The 25630-nt window shown below is 35.6% G+C and overlaps 1 protein-coding gene across 2 annotated transcripts in view; it reads right to left on the minus strand.

The window, feature by feature from the left end:
- The window catches only part of LOC116903800 (gamma-1-syntrophin), a 281407-nt gene that overhangs the window by 43633 nt on the left and 212144 nt on the right, over positions 1-25630 (minus strand). The window contains exons 5-6 of one of the 2 annotated variants that reach the window (XM_032906495.1): positions 11807-11959; positions 9895-9987 (exon numbers count right to left, since the gene is read on the minus strand). The exons of the other annotated variant lie outside the window; for it this stretch is intronic. Coding sequence (XP_032762386.1) covers positions 9895-9987; positions 11807-11959 — 246 coding nt within the window. The remainder of the gene's footprint in view (positions 1-9894; positions 9988-11806; positions 11960-25630) is intronic. 2 annotated transcript variants of the gene reach the window in all.

The following is a 25630-nucleotide window of genomic DNA, read 5'->3' on the forward strand; positions in this document are numbered from 1 at the left end:
AAGTTTTAAGTATATTTAGAATACCATTAGAAACTATATGATTTAGGATAATGGTGTATGTCCTAGTTAAGGTTTTCCTCCTGTGAATAGATACCATGAACAAGACAACTGTTATAAAAGACTACATTTGATTGGGGATGGTTTAAAGGTTCAGAGGTTCAGTCCATTATCATCAAGACAGGAACATGGAAGTGTCCAGTCAGACATGGGGCTGGAGGAGCTGAAAGATCCACCTCTTGTTTTGAAGGCAGCTATGAGAAGGCTAGCTCTCCTGTGGTTAGGAGCAGGGTCCTATTACTCACCCCCACAGTAACAGGCTTTCTCCAACCAGGGCACACCTACTCCAATAAGGCCACATCTCTTAATAGCGTCACTCCCTGGGTCAAGCATATTCAATCCACTACAGCGCATGTTCTTCTTTAGGGTCTTTAGCCCACCACCCTTTGACTTACATTACCAGCCATAGATCCCCTCTCATTAAACAGGTCTTAACTCAGTAGCACAGCTTTGGCTACACACAAAATAAACGTTGACTATTGCACCATTGAATGTTTCCTGTCAGGCTTATTATGGTGGTTTGTAGGCCTTACAGCAGAGAAGGGCTACTGATTGCTTTTCTTACTTGGAAACTTGCATTGGAACTTTATGAGTAGAGTTCCATGTTAGTTATACTTTGGTTTTCAAAGTCAAGTATCTGAAGTATGTGGGGTCCCCACACTTGCCCAGCAAATTTTACTGTTACATGGTACAAATTCCATAAATGAGGCCACTAGGCATGGCATGGGTTTTAAGACTCTCAAAACTAATGTTTAAATGTTATACCTGATGAAAATTAATGATGAGAATAAGGAAGAATTCAAGACTATAGCATTAGTTTCTAACAATTGATAGAACTAATACCTACGAATGTTATTATTCTCGCACAATTGTTATATATACATATATATATATGTTAAAATCATCTTAAGATACAATCTTAACATAACATAGGTTATTACTGACTAATGGGTATATCATACAAAAGAAAATGGTATAAGGTTCCATAGACAATATAATCTGATTGGCCTGAAAGCTTCTTCTTTGAGGACTAGATTTCAAACTACCAGCAGGTTCTATTCAGGCTGTCAAGGGAAGAAACCAACCAACATTCCTCAGAATTTTATAACTGCAACAATGAACCAAAACAATGGCCAGCATGACATATATCCCTAAAGGAGTATTAGTAACACTCATATGTTAGTGGTAATATACAGTTGTATAACTGGAATTAGGACCTACTCAACAGGTGGTAAATAATGTCTTCTGTAAGAAACTTAGCCAACTATCAAAAGCTAGTAAGGTCATAGAACTTAAAGGAGAACACACTACTGCCTTTTTACTGGACCTGTATGATCTAAATGTACATTATAAATTATCTTTACACTCACAAATATGTCTCTCAATCCTCATCAATTAAAGTTCTCTAGGTATCAAAGAGAGACCATAACAGAAAGCCATGAATGGTTAAAATGCAGAGATCATTAGATGCCCAACCCTAGCTGATACCTCTAAAAGATAACCTAAACACCTAAATCTCAGGAAACATTATGAAAATCAGGGTGGGAAGATTGTAAGATCCAGAAGATCAGAATCAGCTTCAAGTTTGTTTTTCTTATAAATGATAGGGAAGCTATACACATGTCAGCAAAATGGCAGCCTAATCAAAATCAGAACATATCAATCAACATGCTAATGTGAAGGGGGGATATCGTGGGTGTCTCCCATAGACAAAGTGGTGGTAGAGACAATTAAAGTCTTCCCCAAGGATAAGTCCCCAATTGGTTATCAATATCAAGTAATTGGTCTTGAAAACATACACAGACAAGCGTAGAAAGTTGTATTTGTGTATGCCTGCTACAATGTCAATTAAAGAAAAAGTGACCATGAATTTGAAAGAAAGGGGGGCCAAGAATAAAGAATAAAGAGAAGAGGGAGAAGGTAAATAATGTAATTATATTTAATTAAAATGTTGTCTGGGCTAGAGAGATGAATGAACAATTTAGGGCACTTGTTGCCATTGTAGAGAACCCAGATTTGGCCCCCAGAAAACACATGACAACCAATAATCACCCATTACATGAGTTCCAAGGTACTTGATCAACTTTTCTTGTCTACATAGGTACTACTTGGATGTGGTACATAGACATACATGTAGGCAAAATTGTCAAACTCACAAAATAAATATGTAATTTTAAAAATTTCTAGAAATGTTAAGGATACAATGAGTGATCAGTAATAAATAGACAGGTGCTTCTGGGAATGCGGAAAATGTCTAAAGTGAATTTGGAGATAGTAACACCATTCTGTGACTATTCTTAAAACCAGCAACCTGAACATTAATAGTGAAAATATAATGTATGCATGTTTTAAACAGGCTGTTACTTTTCTTTTTTTATTGGATATTTTTTTAATTTGCATTTCAAATGTTATTTCCTTTTCTGGTTTCCCTTCCATAAGTCCCCAATCCCATCCCTCTCTCCTACTTCTACAAGGATATTCCCCCTACCCCAACCACCCCCATTCCTGCATCCCTACACTGACATTCCCCTACACTGGAAGGTCCAACCCTGGCAGGAACAAGGGCTTCTCCTCCCACTGGTGCCCAACTAGGCCATCCTTTGCTACACAGTTGGAGCCATCGGTCTGTTCATGAGTAGTCTTTGGATAGTGGTTTAGTCCCTGGGATCCCTGATTGGTTGGTATTGTTGTGCTAATGGAGTGGCAAGCCCCTTCAGCTCCTTCAATCCTTTCTCCATTTCATGCAATGGCGACCCTGTTCTCAGTTTAATGGTGTGCTGCTAGCATTCACCTCTGAATCTGTCACGCTCTGGCTTAGCCTCTAAGGAGATGGCTATATATATGGGCTAGATTACCTGGTGGGGCAGGCTATGAATGGTCATTCCTTCAGACTCTGCTCTAAACTTTGTCTCCATAACTCCTCCTATGGTTATATTTGTTTCACCATTTAAGAAGGACTGGAGCGTCCGTATGCTGATCATCCTACTTCTTGAGCTTCATGTGGTCTGTGGATTGTACCTTGGGTAATTCAAGCTTTTGGACTAATACAAAATTATCAATGAGTGCATACAATGTTTTTCTTTTGTGATTTGGTTGCCTCACTGAGGATGATATTTTCTAGTTCCATCCATTTGCCTATGAATTTCATGAAGTCATTGCTTTTGATAGCTGAGTAGTACTCCACTGTGTGGATATACTACATTTTCTGTATACATTCCTCTGTTGAAGGGCATTGGGTTATTTCCAGCTTCTGCCTATTATAAATAAGTCTGCTATGAATGTAGTGGAACATGTGTATTTGTTGTATGTTGGAGCATAATTTGGGTATATGCTGGGTACTCTCAATCATTCAATATTCCTCAGCTGAGAATTCTTTATTTAGCTCTGTACCCCATTTTTAATAGGGTTATTTGATTCTCTTGAGTCTAACTTCTTGAGTTCTTTCTATATATTTGATATTAATACTCTGATATAGGATTGGTAAAGATCTTTTCCCAATCTGTCGATTACCATTTTGTCCTATTAACAGTGTTCTTTGCCTTATAGAAGCTGTGTAGTTTTATGAGGTCCCATTTGTCAATTCTTGATCTTCAAGCATAAGCCATTGGTGTTTTGTTCAGGAAATTTTTCCCAGTGCCCATGTGTTCGAGACTCTTCCCAACCTTTTCTTCTATTAGTTTGAGTGTATCTGGTTTGATGTGGAGGTTTTTGATCCACTTGGACTTAAGCTTTGTACAGGGTGATAAGAATGGATTGATAAGCACTCTTCTACATGCTAACCTCCAGTTGAACCAGCACCATTTGTTGAAAATGCTTTTTTCCACTGCACGGTTTTAGCTCCTTTGTCAAAGATCAAGTGACCATGGATGGGTGTGTGGGTTCATTTCTCAGCCTTCAGTTCTATTCCACTTTTTTACCTGCCTGTCTCTGTACCAATACCTTACAGTTTTTATGACTATTGCTCTGTAATACTACTTGAAGTCAGGAATGGTGAGTCCCCCAGAAGTTCTTTTATTGTGGAGGACAGTTTTAACTGTCGTGGGATTTTTGTTATTCCAAATAAATATGAAAATTGCTCTTTCTAACCCTATGAAGAATTGAGTTGGAATTTTGATGGGGATTGCATTGAATTTGTAGATTGCTTTTGGCACGGTGGCCATTTTTACTATAGTAATCTGGTCAATCCATGAGCATGGGAGGTCTTTCCATTTTCTGAGATCTTCTTAAATTTCTCTCTTCAGAGACTTGAAGTTCTTGTCATACAGATATTTCACTTGCTTGCTAAGAGTCACACCAAGATATTTTATGTTATTTGGAACTATTGTGAAGGGTGTCATTTCCCTAATTTCTTTTCAGCATGGTTACCCTTGAGTAGATAAAGGCTACTTATAATTTGAGTTAATTTTATACCCAGCCACTTTGCTGAAGTTGTTTATCAGGCTCAATAATTGTCTGTTCATACTTTGGGGGTCACAAATACTGTCATACATCGGAAAATAGTATTAATCTTGATTTCTTCCTTGATTTTTTCCAATTTGTGTCACTTTGACCACATTTTGTCCTCTGATATCTCTGCTTAGGAATTTGAGTGCTATATTGAATAAGTAGGGTGAGAGTGGGTAGCCTTTTCTAGTACCTGGTTTTAGTGGGATCACTTTAAATTTCTCTCCATTTATTTTGATGTTGGCTACTTGTTTGCTGTATATTGCTTTTACTATGTTTAGGTACGGACCTTGAATTCCTGATCTTTTGAAGACTTTTAATATGAAGGCCTGTTGAATTTTGTCAAATGCTTTCTCAGTATCTAATGAGATGATGTGATTTTTCTTTGAGTTTGTGTACATAGTGGATTATGATGATGGATTTCCGTATATTGAACCATCCCTGCATGCCTGGGATGAAGCCTACTTGATCATGTTGGATGATGGTTTTGATATGCTCTTGGATTCGGTTTGTGAGAATGTGGAGTATTTTTGCATTCATAGTTATTAGGAAAATTGGTCTGAAGTTCTCTTTCTTTTTTGGGTCTTTGTGTGGTTTAGTTATAAACATAATTGTGGCTTCATAGAAGGAATTGTGTAGTGTTTCTTCTGTTTCTGTTTTGTAAAGTAGTTTGGACAGTATTGGTATTAGATTTTCTATGAAGGTCTAATAGAATTCTGCACTAAATTTATCTGGTCCTGGGCTTTTTTTGGGGGGGGGGACTTTTAATGACTGCTTCTATTTCTTTAGGAGTAATGGGATTGTTTAGATGGTTTTATCTGTTCCTGATTTATCTTTGGTACCAGGTATCTGTCTAGATATTTATCCAATTCATCCAGATTTTCCAGTTTTGTTAAATCTACCATTTTGTTGTAGGATCTGATAATATTTTGAGTTTGTTCAGATTCTGTTGTTATGTCTCCCTTTTTATTTCTCATTTTGTTAATATGAAATACTCTCTGTATCCTCTGGTTAGTCTGGTTAAGGGTTTATCTATCTTGTGGATTTTCTCAAAGAACCAGCTCCTGGTTTTGCTGATTCTTTGTATATTTCTTTTTCTATCTTCTTGGTTGATTTCAGATCTGAGTTTGATTATTACCTGCCTTCTATTCCTCTAGGGTGTATTTGCTTCTTTTTGTTCTAGATCTTTTCGTTTGCTGTCAAGCTGCTAATGTATGCACTCTCCAGCTCCTTTTTGGAGGCACTCAGAGCTTTGAGTTTTCCTCTTAGCACTGCTTTCATTGTGTCACTTAAGTTTGGGTATGTTGCGGCTTTATTTTAATTAAACTCTAAAAAGTCTTTAATTTCTTTCTTTATTTCTTCCTTGACCAAGTTATCCTTGAGTAAAACATTGTTCAGCTTCCATTTGTATGTGCGATTTATGTCATTATTGTTGCTATTGAAGATATACCTTAGTCCATGGTTATCTGATTGAATATATGAGATTATTTCAATCTTCTTGTATCTGTTAAGGCCTGTTTTGTGACCAATTGTATGCTTGATTTTGAAGAAGGTACTATGAGGTGCTAAGAAGAAGGCATTCTTTTAGGATGAAATGTTCTATAAATATCTCTTAAATTCATTTGTTTCATAACTTCTGTTCATTTCTCTATGTCTCTTTTTAGTTTCTGTTTCTATGATCTGTACATTAATGAGAGTGTAGTGTTAAAATCTCCCACTATTACTGTGTGAGGTGCAATGTGTACTTTGAGTTTTAGTAAGATTTCTTTTAAGAATGTAGCTTTTCTTGCACATGGAGCATAGATATTCAGGATTGAAAGTTCATCTTGGTTGATTTTTCCTTTGACGAACATGAAGTGCATTCCTTATCTTTTTTGATAACTTTTGGTTGACTGTTGATTTTATTTGATATTAGAATATCTACGCCAGCTTGTTTCTTTTGACTGTTTGCTTGGAAAGTTGTTTTTAAGACTTTTACTCTGAAGTAGTGTCTGTCTTTCTCACTGATGTGTGTTTCCTGTAGGCACGAAAACGCTCAGTCTTCTTTATGTATCTAGTCTGTTAGTCTATGTCTTTTATAATTGGGCAATTGAGTCCATTGATGTTAAGAGATATTAAGGAATAGTTATTATTTTTTTCCTATTATCTTTGTTATTAGAGTTGGAATTATGCTTTTGTGGCTCTCTTCTTTTGCTTTCAATGCAAGGAGATTACTTTCTTGCTTTGTCTATGGTGTGGTTTTCCTCCTTGTGTTGTAGTTTTCCATCTATTTTCCTTTGTAGGACTGGATTTGTAGAAAGATATTGTGTAAATTTGATTTTGTCATGGACTATCTTGGTTTCTCCATCTATGTTAATTGAGAGTTTTGCTGGATTTATTATCCTGCACTGGCATTTGTGTTCTCTTAGGGTCTGCATGACTTCTGTTCAGGATCTTCTGTCTTTCATAGTCTCTGGCAAGAAGTCTGGTGTCATTTTGATAGGTCTGCCTTTATATGTTACTTGACCTTTCCCCTTTATTGCTTTTAATATTCTTTCCCTTGTTTTGTGTGTTTGGTGTTTTGACTTTATGTGATGGGAGAAATTTCTTTTCTGGTCCAATCTATTTGGAATTCTATATGCTTCTTGTATGGTTATGGGCATCTATTTCTTTAGGTTATGGAAGTTTTCTTCTATAATTTTGTTGAAGATGTTTCTGGCCCTTTAAGTTGGGAGTCTTAGTTCTCTTCTATACCTATCTATTATCCTTAGCTTTGATCTTCCCAGTGTCTCCTGGATTTCTTGGATCTTTTTGGTTAGGATCTTTTTGCATTTTACATTACCTTTGATGGTTGTCAATGTTTTCTATGGTATCTCCTGCCCATGAATTTCTTTCTTCTATCTCCTCTTTTCTGTTTGTGATGCTTGCATCTATGACTCCTGATCTCTTTCCTATGTTTTCTATCCCCAGGGTTGTTTCACTTTGTGATTTCTTTATTGTATCTATTTCCATTTTAATCCTGGATGGCTTTGTTCAATTTTTCCCCTGTTTGCTGGTGTTTTCCTGTAGTTCTTTAAGAGATTTTTGTGTTTCCTCGTTAAGGGCTTCTACTTGTTTACCCATGTTGACCTATATTTCTTTAAAGAAGTTATTTACATCCTTCTTAAACTCCTCTATCATCATCATGAGATGTGATTTTAAATCCAAATCTTGCTTTTCTAGTGTGTTTTGTTTTCCAGTGTTTGTTTTTTGGGAGTACTGGGCTCTGATAATGCCAAGTAGTCTTGCTTTCTGTTGTTTAGTTTTCTTTGCTTGCCTCTTGCCATCAAATTGTCTCTAGTGTTAACTTGTCTTCCTGTCTCTGACAGTGGCTTGACCCTCCTGTAAGCCTGTATGTCCTCACTCCTGCAGACCTGTTTTCTTTCAGCCAGATCTGGGAACAGAGAGCTGCTCCTGGATTTGTGTGTCCTGAAGCCTCTAGGCAGGTTGCTTGGAGCAGAAGAATTAGTCTTACCTCTGCTCTCAGATGTGTCTGCACTCCAGACACTGAAGTCTGGGCTCAGGCAGAAACCAGAAGTGTCCTGCCCCTGACTGCTTCTAGGTTCATGTATCCAGAGGACACTAGACAGGATCCTCTTGGGCCAGGAATGTGAGGCTGTTTCTTTTCACAATGGATGCCAGGTAAATGTTATCAACTTTGCCAAATAAATCTAGAGTCTAAAATTATGATTGAGAATAGATTTTTGGTATTATCTGATTAAATAAACAAAAACTTTCTCATTTTAAGAGAGATTTTTCAAAGATTTATTTATTTTATTTATATGAGTATATTGTAGCTGTTTTCAAACATACCAGAGGAGGGCATCTGATCCTATCACAGATGGTTGTGAGCCAACATATGGTTGCTGGAAATTCAACTCAGGACCTCTTAAAGAGCAGTCAGTGCTCTTAACCACTGAGCCGTCTCTCCAGATGAAAGAGATTGTTTACAGGTAGTTTAATTTATTGAATATATTTAGCAAATTAGAACTCAGGTTATTTAATCAGTAAATTAGTTCATCAGTATAATACTAGCTTATTTTCACTTGATACTAGTTTTACTAAAAGTATCAGAAGGGTTACTACATTAGAGATTCTTAATTACTTATATGTTTATGTATCACACAGAGACCACATTTTATCTATGGGATAGAATCTGTTCTTCTAGAATGTAACATTGAGTTTTCCTGTGAATACCAAACCACCACTAGCAGTCCATAGATGGGACTTTCTGATTGGCCATCATATATACTGCATCTTTAACCAGCATAAGTACTCTGTACATCTGCTGGGTTCCCTACTTTCATTACCAGATTGACACACATTAGAACCAGTTATTTCCTGAACAATCTGTACTCAATCTTCCTCATGCATATATGTCACTGTCTTATTCTTTTTAATAAATTTTCTTTTGAAAGTTTTGTGCACACATTAACCTGAGAGGAAATTTAAAAAATATTGTTTGTTAATCACTGAAATACTGGGAGGGTATGGTTCCACTTTCAACATGCTAGTCTATCTTTTGATAAAAGAGAGAGTAGCAAGACTCCTTCCCTGAAAATCAAAGGCCAAAGAAGATGCTGATGCAAGGACTAAGAGGCCAGAACTAAAAGAGGTGGAAGATCATTTCAAATTGATAATAATGATGTGTAATACTTTAATTTTTTCACATGTTTCCTGATGATAAACAAGGATGACTATTCTTATAGATACTACTGCTGAAGAAAGTCTATTACTGTTCCAATGGACCAGAATGCTTGGGAAATCTAAAAGCCATCAGATCACACAGCACTCATATTAAGTTATGTGTTGATATCAGATATCTAGTAGGCATTTCTAACACCCAAATTGCACCATTCTTTACCTAATTTTAAGAAATCAAATATAAAACTGAAAAACATGTTTTTCATACATTCATCATCTATGTTTGAGTGAGAATAAAACGTGAAGGAACTCTTAAAAATCATTGTTTAAGAAGAAATTGTTCACAAACATATGAATCTATATTTTTATGAAAAGAAAATAAATCAGTACCTATCATTTATCATCCATCATCAATCTATGTATATTTTCTGTTACCTCTTATCAATCTATCATTCATCTATTATCTATTATCTACTGACCTATAACACATCTCTCTATATAAAGTATTTACCAATAATCTCTTTCTACATTTATACGTATATATGAACAGAGTGGCATGAATTACTTTGCTATATTAATTGTGATTTAGAAGTTTATGTTCTGTAAATAAAAATGAAGATAATAAATCCAATGTACAAGTATTTTAAATACTTCAAGTCGTTCAAAGTCTTTTCACTCATTCTTAAATGATAGTTTTGCTACCTATTTCTTCTGCTACCTGACACATATTACCTTTGTTGCTGCATCAAAGCAGATGAAGCCCGTGCTAAAGTCAATAGTGAGGCCCATTAGGTGACTCTCCAGCACACATGCATAGGTCTTGCACTGGAGAAAACAAAGAACACAGTTAGTTTCCATGTGGCTTATAAAACCTCAGTGTCAAGAGAAATATGAGATCTACTTTCAATGAATGTAACAGTTAGTAACTGATTGTAGTAAGGCTCAGTAGTAGAATACATTCCTAACGTGAATAAGACCCTGGGTTTGATCCAAAACATTTTAATTTTACTTGTAAATATTTTGGTAAGAAAAATAAATATGGATGCTAAAAAAGAAAATATAAATAAGATGTGAAATAACATGGACCTTCTATAGAACCTGATATATTGTTAAATCTGGTTGTCCAGTTGTATTTGAGTATGATTTCAAGCTACAAAGCAATGAATTATATGAGCTATAATTATAATTTACATATGAAGGAGTTTTTTGGCAATTTTTAAATATCAATGCTTTTACTGATTTTTTGTATTGTATTTATACAAATATATTGTCCTTATAAATACCTATAATTATCAAATTGCTTTTATGAGAATGTTACATTGAAAAGATTAAAGCCTAATTTTCATTTCAAAACATAACCACGAAACATGTTCATTTGGAGTTAAAATAGTAGATTAGAAGTTAAACTAATTGGCCCTTGGAAGACAATGTTTAGGTATGATTGTATTTGCTAAATACATGGCTATCTTAGATAGCTATTTTCAGCCATCAGTAATTTATAAAAGCTACTATCATCATTAAGGAGTGTTTTAGGCTACATTGTTTTCTTTTAATTTAGGCTCAATTATTTTCTATTTCCATGTATGGCATTAAATGGAAGATCCCAGGTGAAAATGCATTTATTATAGTACATTTAAATTTTCTCATTAGGTTGAACATTGCAAATTAAGTTACATTGCCTCAATAATCATTAGATGAAAGCAAATAAATGGGATAAGTTGAGATTTGCTAAAGTTTACTCTACAACTTACAATGTCAAGGAATATATTGAGTTTGTTTAATACACTTAAATAAAGAAATGCTTATTTATTTTGTAATTACAATATTTATTTAATGGAAAATAGATTTCGGTCTAAAACAAGTGATAGCCAAAATTCTGGTTTCAGGAAGGCTCCAACATAAATTGCTTGGCAAGATTGTTTTATAATTATATATTAAATAACATCCACAGGTAAATAAATATGGGACAAATATCTTAAACGCACTTTGGAACTAAATTTCTACCACCAGGTAAAAACCAAGTATAGAATCAATTCAAAATAACTTTAATTGAGTGTAATAACTTTTTTTAATTTAGTACATCCTCCAAAACATCATGTTAAAGTACATAATTGTTGAACTGGATTAGTATACAGCTATGAAACAAATACGTTCTTTACTGCCAAAATTCACTGACCTGAGAAAATTACGAAGTCATTAAAATTACCCTAAGTGAATTATACTTCACATTGTTTCTTTTAAACTAGGAAATGTAACATTTTATTTATAAATTGTGTCTCACATATTATGCATGGTTTTGAAAGTCACAAATGAAAGGGAGGCTTCTAGAACTTAGGTTGCCTGTTGGTCTGCTGTATAGGAACAACTTCAAAAACTGGAAACTATAGCCAGAGTGTAGGTTTCTATGTAAGATTCAAGCTACAGTAATATGTGATAGAAAGTAGACTACAGAGGCAAAATTATAAAAAAATTCAATAATTATTCAGCTATACCTAATTATTCATTGTTCAATGACGATTAAACACTGGATGCATTTGTTGTGAAGGGTAGCCTCACAGAACTGGGCTTATAACCCTTGAGAACTCTAGTGAGTGGCAAAGACACCTCTCCAGGTGCCACACCTCTGTGCTGCACAGGCTCTCACCTGTATGCGCTCCACTTCAAGGAAGGTGGCTGTTTGGAAGGCTCGTTCCCACTGGGCAAGGTCACTCTCTAACTCCACAGAGAAGTATAGGTCCTCCCCACACTCGGACTGCATAGTGAAGCAATGTTTCCGCCGATCCAGTAGGTCACTGTCCTGATGAAAACCTGGAGTTACACAGGCTGGCATACATCAATTCCTACTCAGCAAGCAAAGGTCTACTAACACTGCTTGAAACAAAGTTTAGATTCCTCACTGCCATTAAGTCTTAATTCAGAATGTTCACTGCAACCAAATTTAAGAGTTTACACCTAACACACCATTTCTTTTGTAACTTCTGATGCCCATCCACCAGAGAGAGTCTAGGTTCAGTTCAAACTGACAAAGGAAGAACCACAGTGCTGAATACACATAACTTCTCTTTGATTCCAAAATGGATTGACTTCCTTACAAAGCTGTCTGGACACAGAAATGAAGAGACTGCCATCTTTTATAGGCAAGAAAGATTTTTACTGAGATGATTTTTCATGAACCCATAGGAAATTGGAAAAAAACTTGAGTATATTTTATCTACATCAGTTACACTGTATCGTTTGCTACTGGCAGTTTCCTGATTTTGCCTCAAGTTTTTCACTAGCCAATTTACCTAGTCTAACACATTTCAATTCCAATGTGCTTTCCAAATTCAAAGATTCTAATAGGTGGAAAATACAGTGACACGTTTAAATAAGAGGACAACAGGATGTACTATTTTCTAAGATATATAATTTGAAATATTTATTGGGTGCAATGAACATTGAATAAAGGCTCATTTTTGGTATCATATACTTTTTGTGTTGTAACTTAAACTGCCAATCTTGATTTTGTTTTGCTCTTGTTTGTTTTATTTTCTGATATAAGATTGGCCTGAAATTTACCCATTAGTTTAGGCTGAAGACCCAAATAGCCCTGGAATCTTCCCTTCCGTGCCCCTTCACTGCTGGGATGTCATGCCTTTTGTCTGGGGACTAACATCCTTGCTTACACATTCCTCTCTTGTTTGTGCAGTAGACACTTTACCTTCACAGCTATCTTCTAAGACCCTCATTTTCTATAATCTAAAATGTTCACCGGTGGAATTGCTATCCTGGCAATCTTTCCATTCTCATAATGAGGAAACAATCTTAAAGTGACTTTCACTGATGTATTTTATAGTCTTTTGATAACACTTAACTACCTTACACTTTTCAAACAACATGGAACATCAATTACTGCTGAGTGTCCAGCCCCTTAGGAACAACTCTTATCTAATCAAGCTGGAAAACATCATTTCAGCATGTCTGAATAATTACTACTGTCACTTGTAAAACATCACACTGCGCACTTCTGGGGTCATCTGAGTTTTAAGTACACAGCTGAAAGTAGCGAAGGCATTCTAAGAGTGCTGCACACTAAAGGACGGGGAAACAGCAAGAGACGGCGCAAGAAAAGAGAGTTTTCTAAGAAGAGCCTGTAGAGTCGAGACTCACAAGTTCAGAAAATTCTAGCATCCTGCCAAGAGTCATGAGCACAGGGAAGAATGAGCAGAAAGGGTGTTACAGAAAGTCATGCACAGAAGAGCAAGAAAGGATGATCTAGAGCAACGCAGAAATTCAATGATCCCTTCACACAGGTTTAATGGAACTGTCTGTAGCCCCGGAAGCATAGCTTTGCTTCCACAGTGATGATCTTCAGTAGAGACCCTGGATCTGCTCGTTGCCTTTCCATCTTTGCTCTCTGCGCTCTTTCTCTTCTCTATGGAAACCTGCACTCATTATCAAGGTGATATGAATAATGATGCGTCAGAAGTTATTTAAATTATTTATAACTTAAATGAGTCTTGAGGCCAGTAGTTCTTTGTAAATAACAGCCCTACGCTCAAGATTGGTATGCAATAAAAGGCATTTGTGGATTTTTCCTCCTATAATTGGCCCTGGAGACATACATTGCTCTCTATTGTCAGAATGTGTTTTTGTTCGTTTGGAAAGTACAATTTAATAAACTTGATTGAAATGAAATAGGTAACCGTATCATGAGCACTACGATGCAGTGTCATGTGTGTCGGCTCCAGCTGAAGAATCTACTTCACGTCACTGCAAACCTTTCTATAGACGACAGCCATGTGAAGCAGAGAGATGAAGGAACAGCATTTTTTGGAAATGTTATCCATTTAAATGTTTTCTAATATTTCATAAAGTTATGTTAAACCTTCATAGACTTTAAATAAATTTCCAGCATATACATACTCCCAGCCACATAGTTTCTACTCTAATTAAAATGTGTAAGATTCAGCAGAAAAGAAGGTAAAATGGAGCAAGTTATTCTGGCAGCAGTTTCCGTGTGTGCAGTGTGGTTCCTTCCTCCTGCACCTGTTACTACCCTAGGCATAGGAAACCCTTCCCTTTACCCTGATGTATTCATAACACTAGAAGGATGACTGATGAAAGGCCCACAACTAGGGTAATTGTTTATTGTTTTGCTAAATATTAGCTGCTTCTAATTGCTCTCATTTTATCTTTCGTTTGTCACTACTGTCATTTACTTGATCATTTATTGAGTAAGGAAATCACTCAGCATTTAGATGCAAAGTTGCTTTAACCAAACAAACATTGTGGTTTATTTTAAGGAAAAACTACCTGGTGTAAAAGTTTCTTCCACTAAAAATAATGTTTTCCCTCCTTTCATCACTGAGACTGTTACAAAAAAATAAAGTAACAAATTCATATATATTTAAATTTGAATTTGAGTCTAATTTAACAGTAGATTTCAAATGTGAATCATATGCACAAGCTAGCAGATCAAATCTATATCTGGTCTAATAAATAAAATGTAAATCCAGAAACTTATTACAAAATTATTTTTTTTTATAAAACCAACAATCTTCTCTAGAGGTAATGAAAGGGAGTTCAACATTATCTATAATTATATAGTGGGTTCAAGGCCATCCTTGACAAATAAGACTGTGCCTCACTCATAATCTTCATGTAATTTTAATGCCTATACTGATCTCTACACAAATGAAAATATTATCAAAGTATATTCTGATGCCCTAGGAACCCACAGACCTCACCAGCCAGAGAAGCAAGTAGGCTAAATTGTAGGTGACTTTTCCCTCCTCTACTCCAAGTTCAGTCTTCAGTATCCTCGCTAGCGCTGTAGCAAACGACTACTACTGGAGTCTCTCTTCCCCTCCTGCACCCATCTCCAGTGAATCACACAGATCTTCCCTTCCTAATTTCCAGAACCCCATTCATTACTTTTTCTCAGCCTTCAAGCACAGTGGTCATTCCCTGGGAACCTAAAAGCCACTCAGGCCAAGGCAGCAGAAAATCTGAAGACCTTCATTTCTCCCTTCCTTCTTCTAAGTCCAGTCCTAAAGCACCATCCCAACTCTGCAGCAGACCTGCTGCAGCCTGACTCCACTCCCCGGGAACTAAATAAGGAAAACCAGAAACAAACAAAAACCTCTGAGTTTATTGCTGTGGCTGCTTATCAAGACTCACGAGGCAAATACCATTTAATCCATTTTTAAATGTTTCTTTAGAAACTGAATAATGCTAAGATTATTCCTCTAATTTATCCAAATAACTTCAGAACTGATATTCTCATTTTCCAGAACTCATGGAGGACTGCAGAAGACATAGACTGTGGGTTATGAAACTATTGCTTTTATACTAAATGTCAGATACCACCCTTAGAGAAATACACCATTCGTAGCCAGTGATTTTAGATATTCTATGGGCAACTTTCTTCCCTAAAACAGACAATAATTCAATATTAAAAATTTTATAAGTGTTTTTAACTTGTAATTTCTTAACTTCTTCCCTTTCTCCTCCCTACCTTTCTTATGTATTTCTCTCTCCCTTCTCTCTCTCTCTCTCTCTCGCTCTCTCTCTCTCTCTCTCTCTCACACACACACACACACACACACCCCTAAATAAATAACTACAACCTTCTTGACCTATTTAATGTTATCTTTATGCATATGATCTCAGGGCTGATAATATTTGAAAAGAGTAACAAATGAATTTTTTATAATTATGTAAATAAGATTTGCAATAATTTGAAATAAAACCTTAAGCTTTAAGTCAATTGAAAATCAAACAATGAAATATATATATATATATATATATATATATATATATATATATATATACCTGTCTGTTAATATTTGGGAGGATTTCAGATAATGTTGAGAGCCCTCTTCCCTAAAAAAACCATAATTGCTGATATAAACCAAATTCCTTAAATATTTTTTCTTATCTTTTAGCAATCCATAAAATTAGGCTACAGTCTTTATTTTCTTACAAGAAAAATAGTTTCATAACCTACCATCTATGTCTTCTGCATTCCTCTATGAGGTTTGGAAAGTGAGAATATCAGTTCTGGAGTTATTTGGATAAATTTAGAGGAACAATATTACCATTATTCAGTTTCTAAGGAAACATTTAAAAATGGATTAAATGGTATTTGCCTCGTGAGTCTTGTGAAGGCAAAATTCCTAATTCATATTCATCATTTGAAGAAGTGACTTCTGTATAAAAAAGGCTTCCATGGTGTTCATAGTACCATTGATAGCTATAGTATTAATATCACAGTTGATGCTTGTTAAGAACTAGATCAGATCTTAGTCCCGTGCAGACTTCAGGGTGTGTTCTGTCTGTCTGTCTGTCTGTCTGTCTCTCTCTCTCTCTCTCTCTCTCTCTCTCTCTCTCTCTCTCTCTCTTCCCCCTCTCTCTCTCTTCCCCCTCCCTTCCCCAACCTCATTTCTCTGCAGTTAGGGATGCCTTCCTCTCTCTGCATTTATGGATGCATTCATAGAGGACAGATCTAAATAGTTATATAAGTGCCAAAGCCTAGGCCATAAAAATGTGTATCATACCTCATTCATACACTCTCCTCTTTGAAGAATATCATTTATATTGTAAAATACTATAATGAATATTTTTCATAACATAACTATGCAAATTAAGCTTTTGTAAGGTCAGAATCATTATGTTAAATTGAACACCCAGACACAGAAATTCAAGTTAAACATGACCTCATTCCTGCCTGGAATATAAATTCAATGATTTCTCATAGATTGAGAGTAGCATATTGGTCCCAGAGGCAAGATGTAAGTAAAGGTACAGAGAAGCCTGGGAATGACAAGTGGACACTGAGCTGCAGTTAAATGTAGAAAGAAATGATGGTGTGCATTATAGCCAAGAGGATGAAGATAGTCGTTATGCAGTTCATGTTTTTGACATTTAGACAAAATTTTTAAATTTGTTCACACAAAAATATTTGGAAACTGCCTTGAAGTCCTTCAACTGATGAGTAGACAATGAAAATATAATTTGATACAAAGCAACTGCAAAAAAAAATCTGTGGAAGTGTGAAACTTGCAGGTGAATCAATGAACTTGAAAATATATTGAGTAATAATGAAAGATCAAGATTGTGAAGCCAAATGCTACAGTTTCTGTCTTACACATGGATCTTAGCTTTGAATCCTTAGAGTTGAGTGCACCAACTGATTACAGAAGTCAGAAAAGTAGGAAGATCTCATAGGAGAAATAGGGGAAGAAGGGCCTCTAGAGAGGAGGGTGGTATTACACAGGGAGAGGGAGGAAGTAGAGATAAATAGCATTAAAGGTATTGAGAAAAGTCATTGAGAATAAGTTTACTAAATAATATATATTTTATCTCTGTCTCTTTCTCCCTCTGGTTCTCTCTCTCTCTCTCTCTCTCTCTCTCTCTCTCTCTCTCTCTCTCCCTCCCTCCCTCTCCCTCTCCCTCTCCCTCTCCCTCTTCCTCCCCTTCTCTCTCTTCCTGTCTCCCTCCCTCTTCCCCTCTCTCTCCCTCTTTCTCTCCATATTATTCTAAATGGGGTTAGACTGCATAGAGTGAGGATGTTTCTTCCCAAGACACCTTACAGAAACCCCCCACCAAACACAGGAAACTTCCTTTTGAGTTTGTTGTGGGTAGGCCCACAAAAATCTCCCAAAACAATATAGGTTATTGTTATTGCCCTTGTCTGACTCTGGGAAACTGAAGGTAAAACCCTATTGCTGAAGGCATCAAACATTTTTTGTACAGGTATTGAGGAAATCAGCTGGCAATGAAGCATCTTTCTTGAGGATGAACTTTCATAGTTTCTAAAGGTTTTCCAGCTGCTAAGGGAGAAAAACAAACAAATTGTAAAGCTCTCAAACTATAAAACCTATGACACACAATAATGACTGGCCCTACATAATACATCCAAGAAGTTGACAAGTTTATCCTTTTGGTAACCTACAGTTAATTATCCAGTGGTCCTTAATACCTGCTTAATAGGAGAACATCATTCCTTGAATTTAAAATCTAGCCAACTACTCATGGTTAGAGTGTTCATAAACACTAAAGGAGATAGCCATATTCATAAATCAATATAACACCTTACTGAATTCTAAATACTAATCTTTGTACCCACATATAAGTTTAGCTTTCACCGTTCACCAAAGAAGCTACTTTTTGCAATATAGTAGGACTATTACAGAGATACTTGTAAAAATTAAAATTATAAGTGACCATGGGGCAAATAGTCTCAATTGCCACATTTACAATCTACACATAAAGCTCAGGGCTCATCTTAAAGGCAGATAAATAAGACTGTAAGACCTGGAGGACCAAGACACCTTCAGCAAAATATTATCTTTAAGTCATGACAGTAAAATTGCACTAGAGAAATCTCAGCAAGACCTGAATAATGACACCAGACCACGTGCCAACACTGACTGAGGACATTTCACAAGGCCCTATCAGAAGACTAAAGTCTGCCTCAGCTATAGGTAAACAATAATTGTGAGAAGGAAAATCAATATACTCTAGACAGTTATTCAATACTAAGTGGCAGTTCTAAATATGTATACATTCGTGCAACACTAACTGGATGCAATTGATATTTTCAATACACATTTGTATCTGTGTATGTATGCAATAGTAAGCACACAAAAGTTGTCATGAAATTGAGGGAGAGAGAGAGAGAGAGAGAGAGAGAGAGAGAGAGAGAGGAGGAGGAGGAGGAGGAGGAGGAGGAGGAGGAGGAGGAGGAGGAGGAGGAAAAGAAGAAGAGGAGGAGAAGATGGCAGGAGTTGGATGGGTGAGAGAAAGTGATAGAAAATATGAAATCACCAAGAAGCTTAAATGTTAAAAGGTAAATAAGAGGTAGATATTTACCCTGGCTTTACCATTAGTCAGCGTATAGCTTTACTGAAGCATCATGTTCATTTATCAAGTATGTTAAATTACTTTTTGTATTTACAGATCATTTGAAGTAATACATGTAATTGTAAAAAGAGCAAAACAAATAAATTGCTGTTTAAGAGACCTGAACAATTTATATGGAACATTCATGCATTATAAATATACTTATACATTATTTTTTAATGTAGATAACAACAGTGGATTTTTCTCATCACCACAGTTGCAATTAATACTCTAATCCTCTCAAGAGTTCTCTTTCAGTGGAGTCTAAATGTATCATATCAAGTCACTATAGGTTGGCGCATTAACTGATTGATTGAAGTAGAACAAAGATTATATTTCATGGCTACCCAGAGCGGCATGTAAATTAACCTTTCCAACTACCAATGCCCTTCTCTTTATGACAGTTATAATTATGCCTTTGATAAACATTCAGCATACAACTGCTTAAGCTTCTTTATTAAAATAATGTTCTTGGTTGTTCAGAAAAGTGTAGTGAAAAAAACGAAGCTGTGTTCAAAGTATCTAAATGATTAATGTGGGAATGTGCTCTTCATGCTCAGGTGGAAAATATTTTTATGCGATATTTTTTTAAAAAGTAGAGATATAGTAGAGAGAATTAATAAAGGAAGACTAGTATCATTAGAGTTGGTTTGCATTCTTGATTTCTTATTTAGTATACTTTAGCCAGTTTTGTTGTTATCTTGATTAATATACAAAGGAATTTTCTGTAGACATTGTTACAGGGAAACAGAAAACTTGCTGTCAAAATTATGATTAGAACTGGAAAAGCAAATAAAATAAGATGATGAAGAAGTATGACTAATCAGTGGCAGAATAATTAAGTGAGATGAGTTTCATATTTGCCTCATGAGATTAATGATTTTAAGTAGTAGTTCAAAGACTTTTCTATTTCAATTCTAATATTCTACCTCCAAGAACAATAGAATCATACTAGGAAATAATTAAGGGGATATAGCTTGACATGGGCAAAAATTCTGTATTCCTTGAAGCTGTAAATAAGGATGTCACCAGGCAAAAAAGCAATAAAATCTCTAGGTTGACATTTAGCCCTGCCTTAAAAACAAACTAAAACTAATCTCACATTATTTAGAACATATAGGCCTAAAAGAATAGAATTGTAATTCTTAGGGTTTAATGCCTGGAGAATGACATTTTTCTTCATATCCTTACATTCATTCCTTTATGATGATATGATGACCAGCTTTCACAAAGAAACTAGTTTGAGCTTTACTTTTAGTTATTTGTTATGAGAATTTTGCCTGGAAATACCAGAAGAGGAAATGGAATACCTAGAATATGAGTTACAGGTCTGTGTGAACCATGATGTGGAGCTGGGAATCAAACCTAAGTCTTTGGGAAAACCAGTCAGGGCTCTTAATTGGTGAACTATCCTTTCATCCCTGTGAGCTTTTTCCTTTACAGTTTCTTTAGATGTGATTAAAAATAAGTTGCAACTAGTTTGTGTAAAGTATTTTTTCTGTGTTAAATATAATTATTAAGTCACCTCTCAGATTCTGCTGTACAAAGTGTAATGAAACATGGTATGGTATCATTACTCACATTGTGTTAGTTTAGTATTTAATTATTTTAGTATCTCACTGCCACAGCTAATTCACTTTTTTCTGAATCTTTTAAACACTTAAAGAATGAGTAGGAGAAAGGACTGCTGTAATGCAGGTAATACTGAATATGGGACAAACTTTGTGTTTCCTGATTCTCACTATTATTCATAAGCACTAGCATAAGCCATCATCAAGTGAGGGGATAAATATGCTGATGACTATGGGAACTGCAAAAGCTATGATACTCTTTCAAAATGAGTTTAATTCATGTGATGCATTTTGATGGAAAGGATGCTTTTTGTCAACATATTTAATACGTGCTCATTAATACAAAATATATTATTTTTGGCTTGGCTTTATAAACTTTCAAAGACTGGACTGGAGAAGGCCACTTCAACTACAGTCTCCTTAGCTGCCCACTGTGTCACACAGTTGTTATATATTACTTTTAAAATGCATATAATTTTAGGAATGCCTTATATTGGCAATCAAGATTATATAAACTTATTACCCTGGTGAGTGGTTTACTCACAGCCTACAGAAATATCTACCACAGAAATACAGTTGATAGTTGCTAAGAAGAAATTGCATGTCTGAAATATATTGCACATAATCTTGGTGTAGAAATTTGCTACCTGGCAAAACATATGACATTTCTATATCCTGGAGCTTTGTTCTGAGTAGAATAAGGAAAAGCATAAAATCACAGAAGTTGAAAATGGCACAGAGTGATAGAGCCTCTTGGAAGCTTCAGAGAGTACTCACTTCAAAGTTCACTGCCATTCCTACAGAGTGAGGGTGGCCTTTAAGGAGACTCATGAAGAAAGACCCAACAATATGAGATACCAGGACTCCAGTTTCAAAACAAACAGTAAGGTTAAAGGGTTTGTGGACTGAGGCTACAGAACATCCAGTCGTTCCCAATTAGAAAACAGAAGAACAATGAGGGTACTGATACAACAGAGGGGTGAGGATGAGTTGATCATGTCTCAGCAGGGGAAGGAGCTGAGGAATCACATCAAAAGTATCATAATAACAGTTTAGACATGACTCCAAGGTCGTAGACTTCAGCAGTTGGAAGGTTAACATGACTATCAATAAAGTTGCTTTTTCAGGGTGTAGAGATAAATGTCATTAAGCATCCACACAGAAACTTCCACAGACAATAAATGAATTCGTTTAAATATGAGTAACAGTGCTGGAGAAGTTCAATGTCATTGCTTTAAAAAGGTACTGAATGCAATGAATTGAAAATGGTCAAGAATACCTGCAGAGTAAACTACAAAGGGTACTTAGTTTAAATCTTAAGTTTAGGCTCTGTTCTCATGTTTTTACAAAATAATGTATTTAAAATATTTCAAAATTTATTTTCCTATCACAATTGTTAGTTTTAAGCATTTCTGTTGAATAAGAACAAGTTACATATTAAGGATAACATTTGCACAATTTCTTGCTGTATAATTGCTGCAAACATGAGTATAATTTAATAAAATATGATTTAATTTACATATTGTAAGAAAATAGTTAATGATGGAACAGAGTAAACTGCAAAGCCATCCTTGTATCTGTAGGCAGACTTTCTGTTTTCCTCATTTGTGTGTGAATTCTCTCCATTCCTGTCACTTTAAAATTACTTTGTTTATAACAAATTTTGTATTCATTTATGTTTAAGAAAATATTAACTGCAGGCATATAATCTTTTTAACTTGTTTTAGAAGAACAATTCTGTCTTCAGCATTCTATTTCTTGCTGCCCTTTTTCTCCTCAAGCTGTCCTTTTTCTTCCTTGATTGACTTGCTTCTCTTCACTGTAGATCTCTGCATGACAGTGATCACTAATAAACACATGACAAAATCAATATGAGGGGCTCTTTAAATATCCTCTGCCAATGCCATTAATCCAAAGTTCTTCAATTTAGACTCAGGCAGATTTATTTTTTGGACAAGTTGAGAAAGCAACCATATTCTTTGCCATAATCTAACAAGAACAGTCTCTGGCAGAAAAGATTTTCAGGCCATTTACTAACAGTCTTCCCCTCTGAAGCTTCATTAGTTAGGCCCCTACAATATACATTTTCCTCAGCACTGCTACCTTCTACACTCTTACTAGAATGTTTGTGTAAATACTATTTAAAGCATTGGATGCTTTTCTAGTTCAAAGACTCAAAGTCTTGCATATTCCTCCAATTAGCAACATGATTAGGCCAGTTAAAGCAATATCTCACTCTTGTTTTAGTGTTCTGTTGCTGCAAAGAGATACATTACCAAGACAACTTTTATAATAGAAAGGACTTAATTTGGTCCCTTATTAAAGTTTTAGAGGTTTAGTCTATGATCATCATCATGTAACGGAAAGCAGGCAGGTATAGTACTGCAACAGTACATGAAAGCTTTGCATCCTTATCTGCAGAGAAGAGAAACAATGGTCTTTTCGCACCCCAAAGCCCACCCTAATCACACACCTCCCACAGCAAGGACACACCTCTTAATCTTCAACAGTTCACAAATTGGGAAGCAAACATTCGAATGTAAAAGCCTATTGTGGTTGTTTTCATTCAAATCACTATAAATGTCCATGATCTTCTTCTGCTCAAAATCGACTTTAATTTCTTTACCAAAGATTGATAAATTCCATTCAAGTATACATAGCACTTTTAAAACCAACAGACTTATTAATCTATATTTTCGTAGCGTTTGTCTTTTGGTAAGGTGGTTTGACTTCAGGTTATTTGCAAGTATCCTTCCTTAAACAAAAATATGGAAAAGAAGAAAAATGGAATTTAATTTTTCATTTTCACTTGCAAATTATTGCACTTTAGTGAATGAAAAACCATATCTGCTAGCTGGTTTCAGGCACTGAACTTTGGCCTCCTCAGGATCTCCATTCTCACCCTGTGCTGAAGCTCACAAATTCCTGCCATCAGGATTTATATAAGAGACTGTACTTGTGGACAAAGTATTAACTGGGACTGATTAACAGAGGAAGATTAAAAAGAAGGCTTTAAAGAACATTGATGAATTTGGCATATAGAGGAACTGTTAGTAGTAACTGGCTATTACCTTGAAACATGTGATCCCTATGCATTCCAGTGAATGCCAGCTTAGCATCTCCCTAAGCAAAATTGAGTCTTAAAATGATGCCTAGAACCCACACTTCATGGACCAATATGAAAAATAGAACAGTATGCTTTTGCTACTTTTATGCTTTCCTCTTAGCTACTGTGTGGCTTGGTCAATAGTACCTGGATTTGCCCTAAAGACACTGAAGCACACAGTTAGTATATATATACAGAGATTCATAATACGATCTTCTAATTCTGTGACATAATCTCAAGAGGAGTGAACACTAATTGACTTGTTTCTTTAATTGTTCAGTGTTCCTAACGAGGCTAAACTTCGATGACTGTGTTTCAGCATGGGTTCCCTAGCTTCCACCACTTTATGTCATTCAAGTTAGCTGATCTACAATCAAGTTGAAACAATTGCAAAGGATCGAGTCAACATGTTCATGAAAAGGGCAAGAAATATAGGAGGTGCATCAAGCCAGGGTTCTTTGCTCAACTTTGCTTGTCTTCACATCACAAAATGATGCTACTTGAGCTTCCCAGTACCCAAACAGAGGCATCTGTATGTGACCTAAAAAAATAGAATATGATCTTGAGAAGCTCTGTGTCTGTATAACAGTAGGACCTGTGTCACTAAGACACTTTTACTTCTTTCCTCTAATGAAGAGACTGTAAAGATGTGCCAGACTCTGGAGAAGAAGAAATAAAGTTAGGAATTACAAAGATTGTGTAAAGCCACCCCCAATAAGAAATAGAAATCCAGCCAGGCAGTAGGGTACGCTTTTAATCCTAGCATTTGGGAGATAGAGGCAGACAGATCTCTGAGTTCAAGGCCAAACTGGTCAACATAGCAAGTTCCAGAGCAGACAGGGCTAAAGAGAAAAAAAATATTTTCATAAAAAGCAAGGTAGGAAGGAAGGAAGGAAGGATAAAGAAGAAAGAAAGAAAGAAAGAAAGAAAGAAAGAAAGAAAGAAAGAAAGAAAGAAAGAAAGAAAGAGAGAAAGAAAGAAAAAGAAAGACGTAAAATGAGATCCATTACCTTAACTTTAGAACTTTCTCAATAATAAGTTTTCTGGGTCAGAAAACAGAAGGGCAAATAGTACACATGCTTATCTGTGCCATGTAAGGCACATCCAAATGTTTAAACTTAAATATCTTTCATTAGGAAAATTGGTATGGGTATACTAGGAAAGTGCACATGGCTAGCACCACATTACAGACCATTTCAGCAATATTTACAGCTTATAATCACCAACATGTACTGACTATTGGGTGGATACCTTAAGCACACTGATGAGAACTGTGAAGAAATTTTATTAAATATGCCAATGAAATGCTATGGTGACTTTCAATGATAGAATTCTAGCCTGACCACCTGATATTTATACATGCTATTGCTGAGTCACAAATCTTTCAAATAGTTTTTGTAAATTCTGTACTAATCAAATACTCAGAAACAAAATAATGTTTACTAAATAATGAAAAATGTTATGTCAAGACAGTAACAATAAAAATAAAATTCTGCAGAAACAGATCACAACAAATATATTGCTAAGCATTATCAGCTTATATAAAATCCACGGTTATTGCTCTTGTTTAAATAAGAGTTGTTGCCAGAGGCTTGTATGTTTGAGGAATTGGTGGAATTATTTGGAAAGAATTAGGAATTATGGATTAATGGTTTGCCACTGAAGTTGGAATTTCAAGTTTCAAAACACTCACACTATTCCCAGTGTGTGTTCTGCTTCCTACAAGTGGATCAAGATGTGACTCCTCAGCTGTTCCTGATGACATGCCTTTGCTCTGCAATCATAAACTCTAAAGCCGTAAACCACATGAAATGCTTTATTTTATACATTGCCTTGGTCATGGCATTTTATCAAAACAACAGAAAAGTAATTAAGACAGCTGTTATTTTAAAAACTATAAGTC

Source organism: Rattus rattus, chromosome 1 (assembly GCF_011064425.1).
Source record: "Rattus rattus isolate New Zealand chromosome 1, Rrattus_CSIRO_v1, whole genome shotgun sequence".
In the NCBI taxonomy this organism is placed as follows: Eukaryota; Metazoa; Chordata; class Mammalia; order Rodentia; family Muridae; genus Rattus; species Rattus rattus.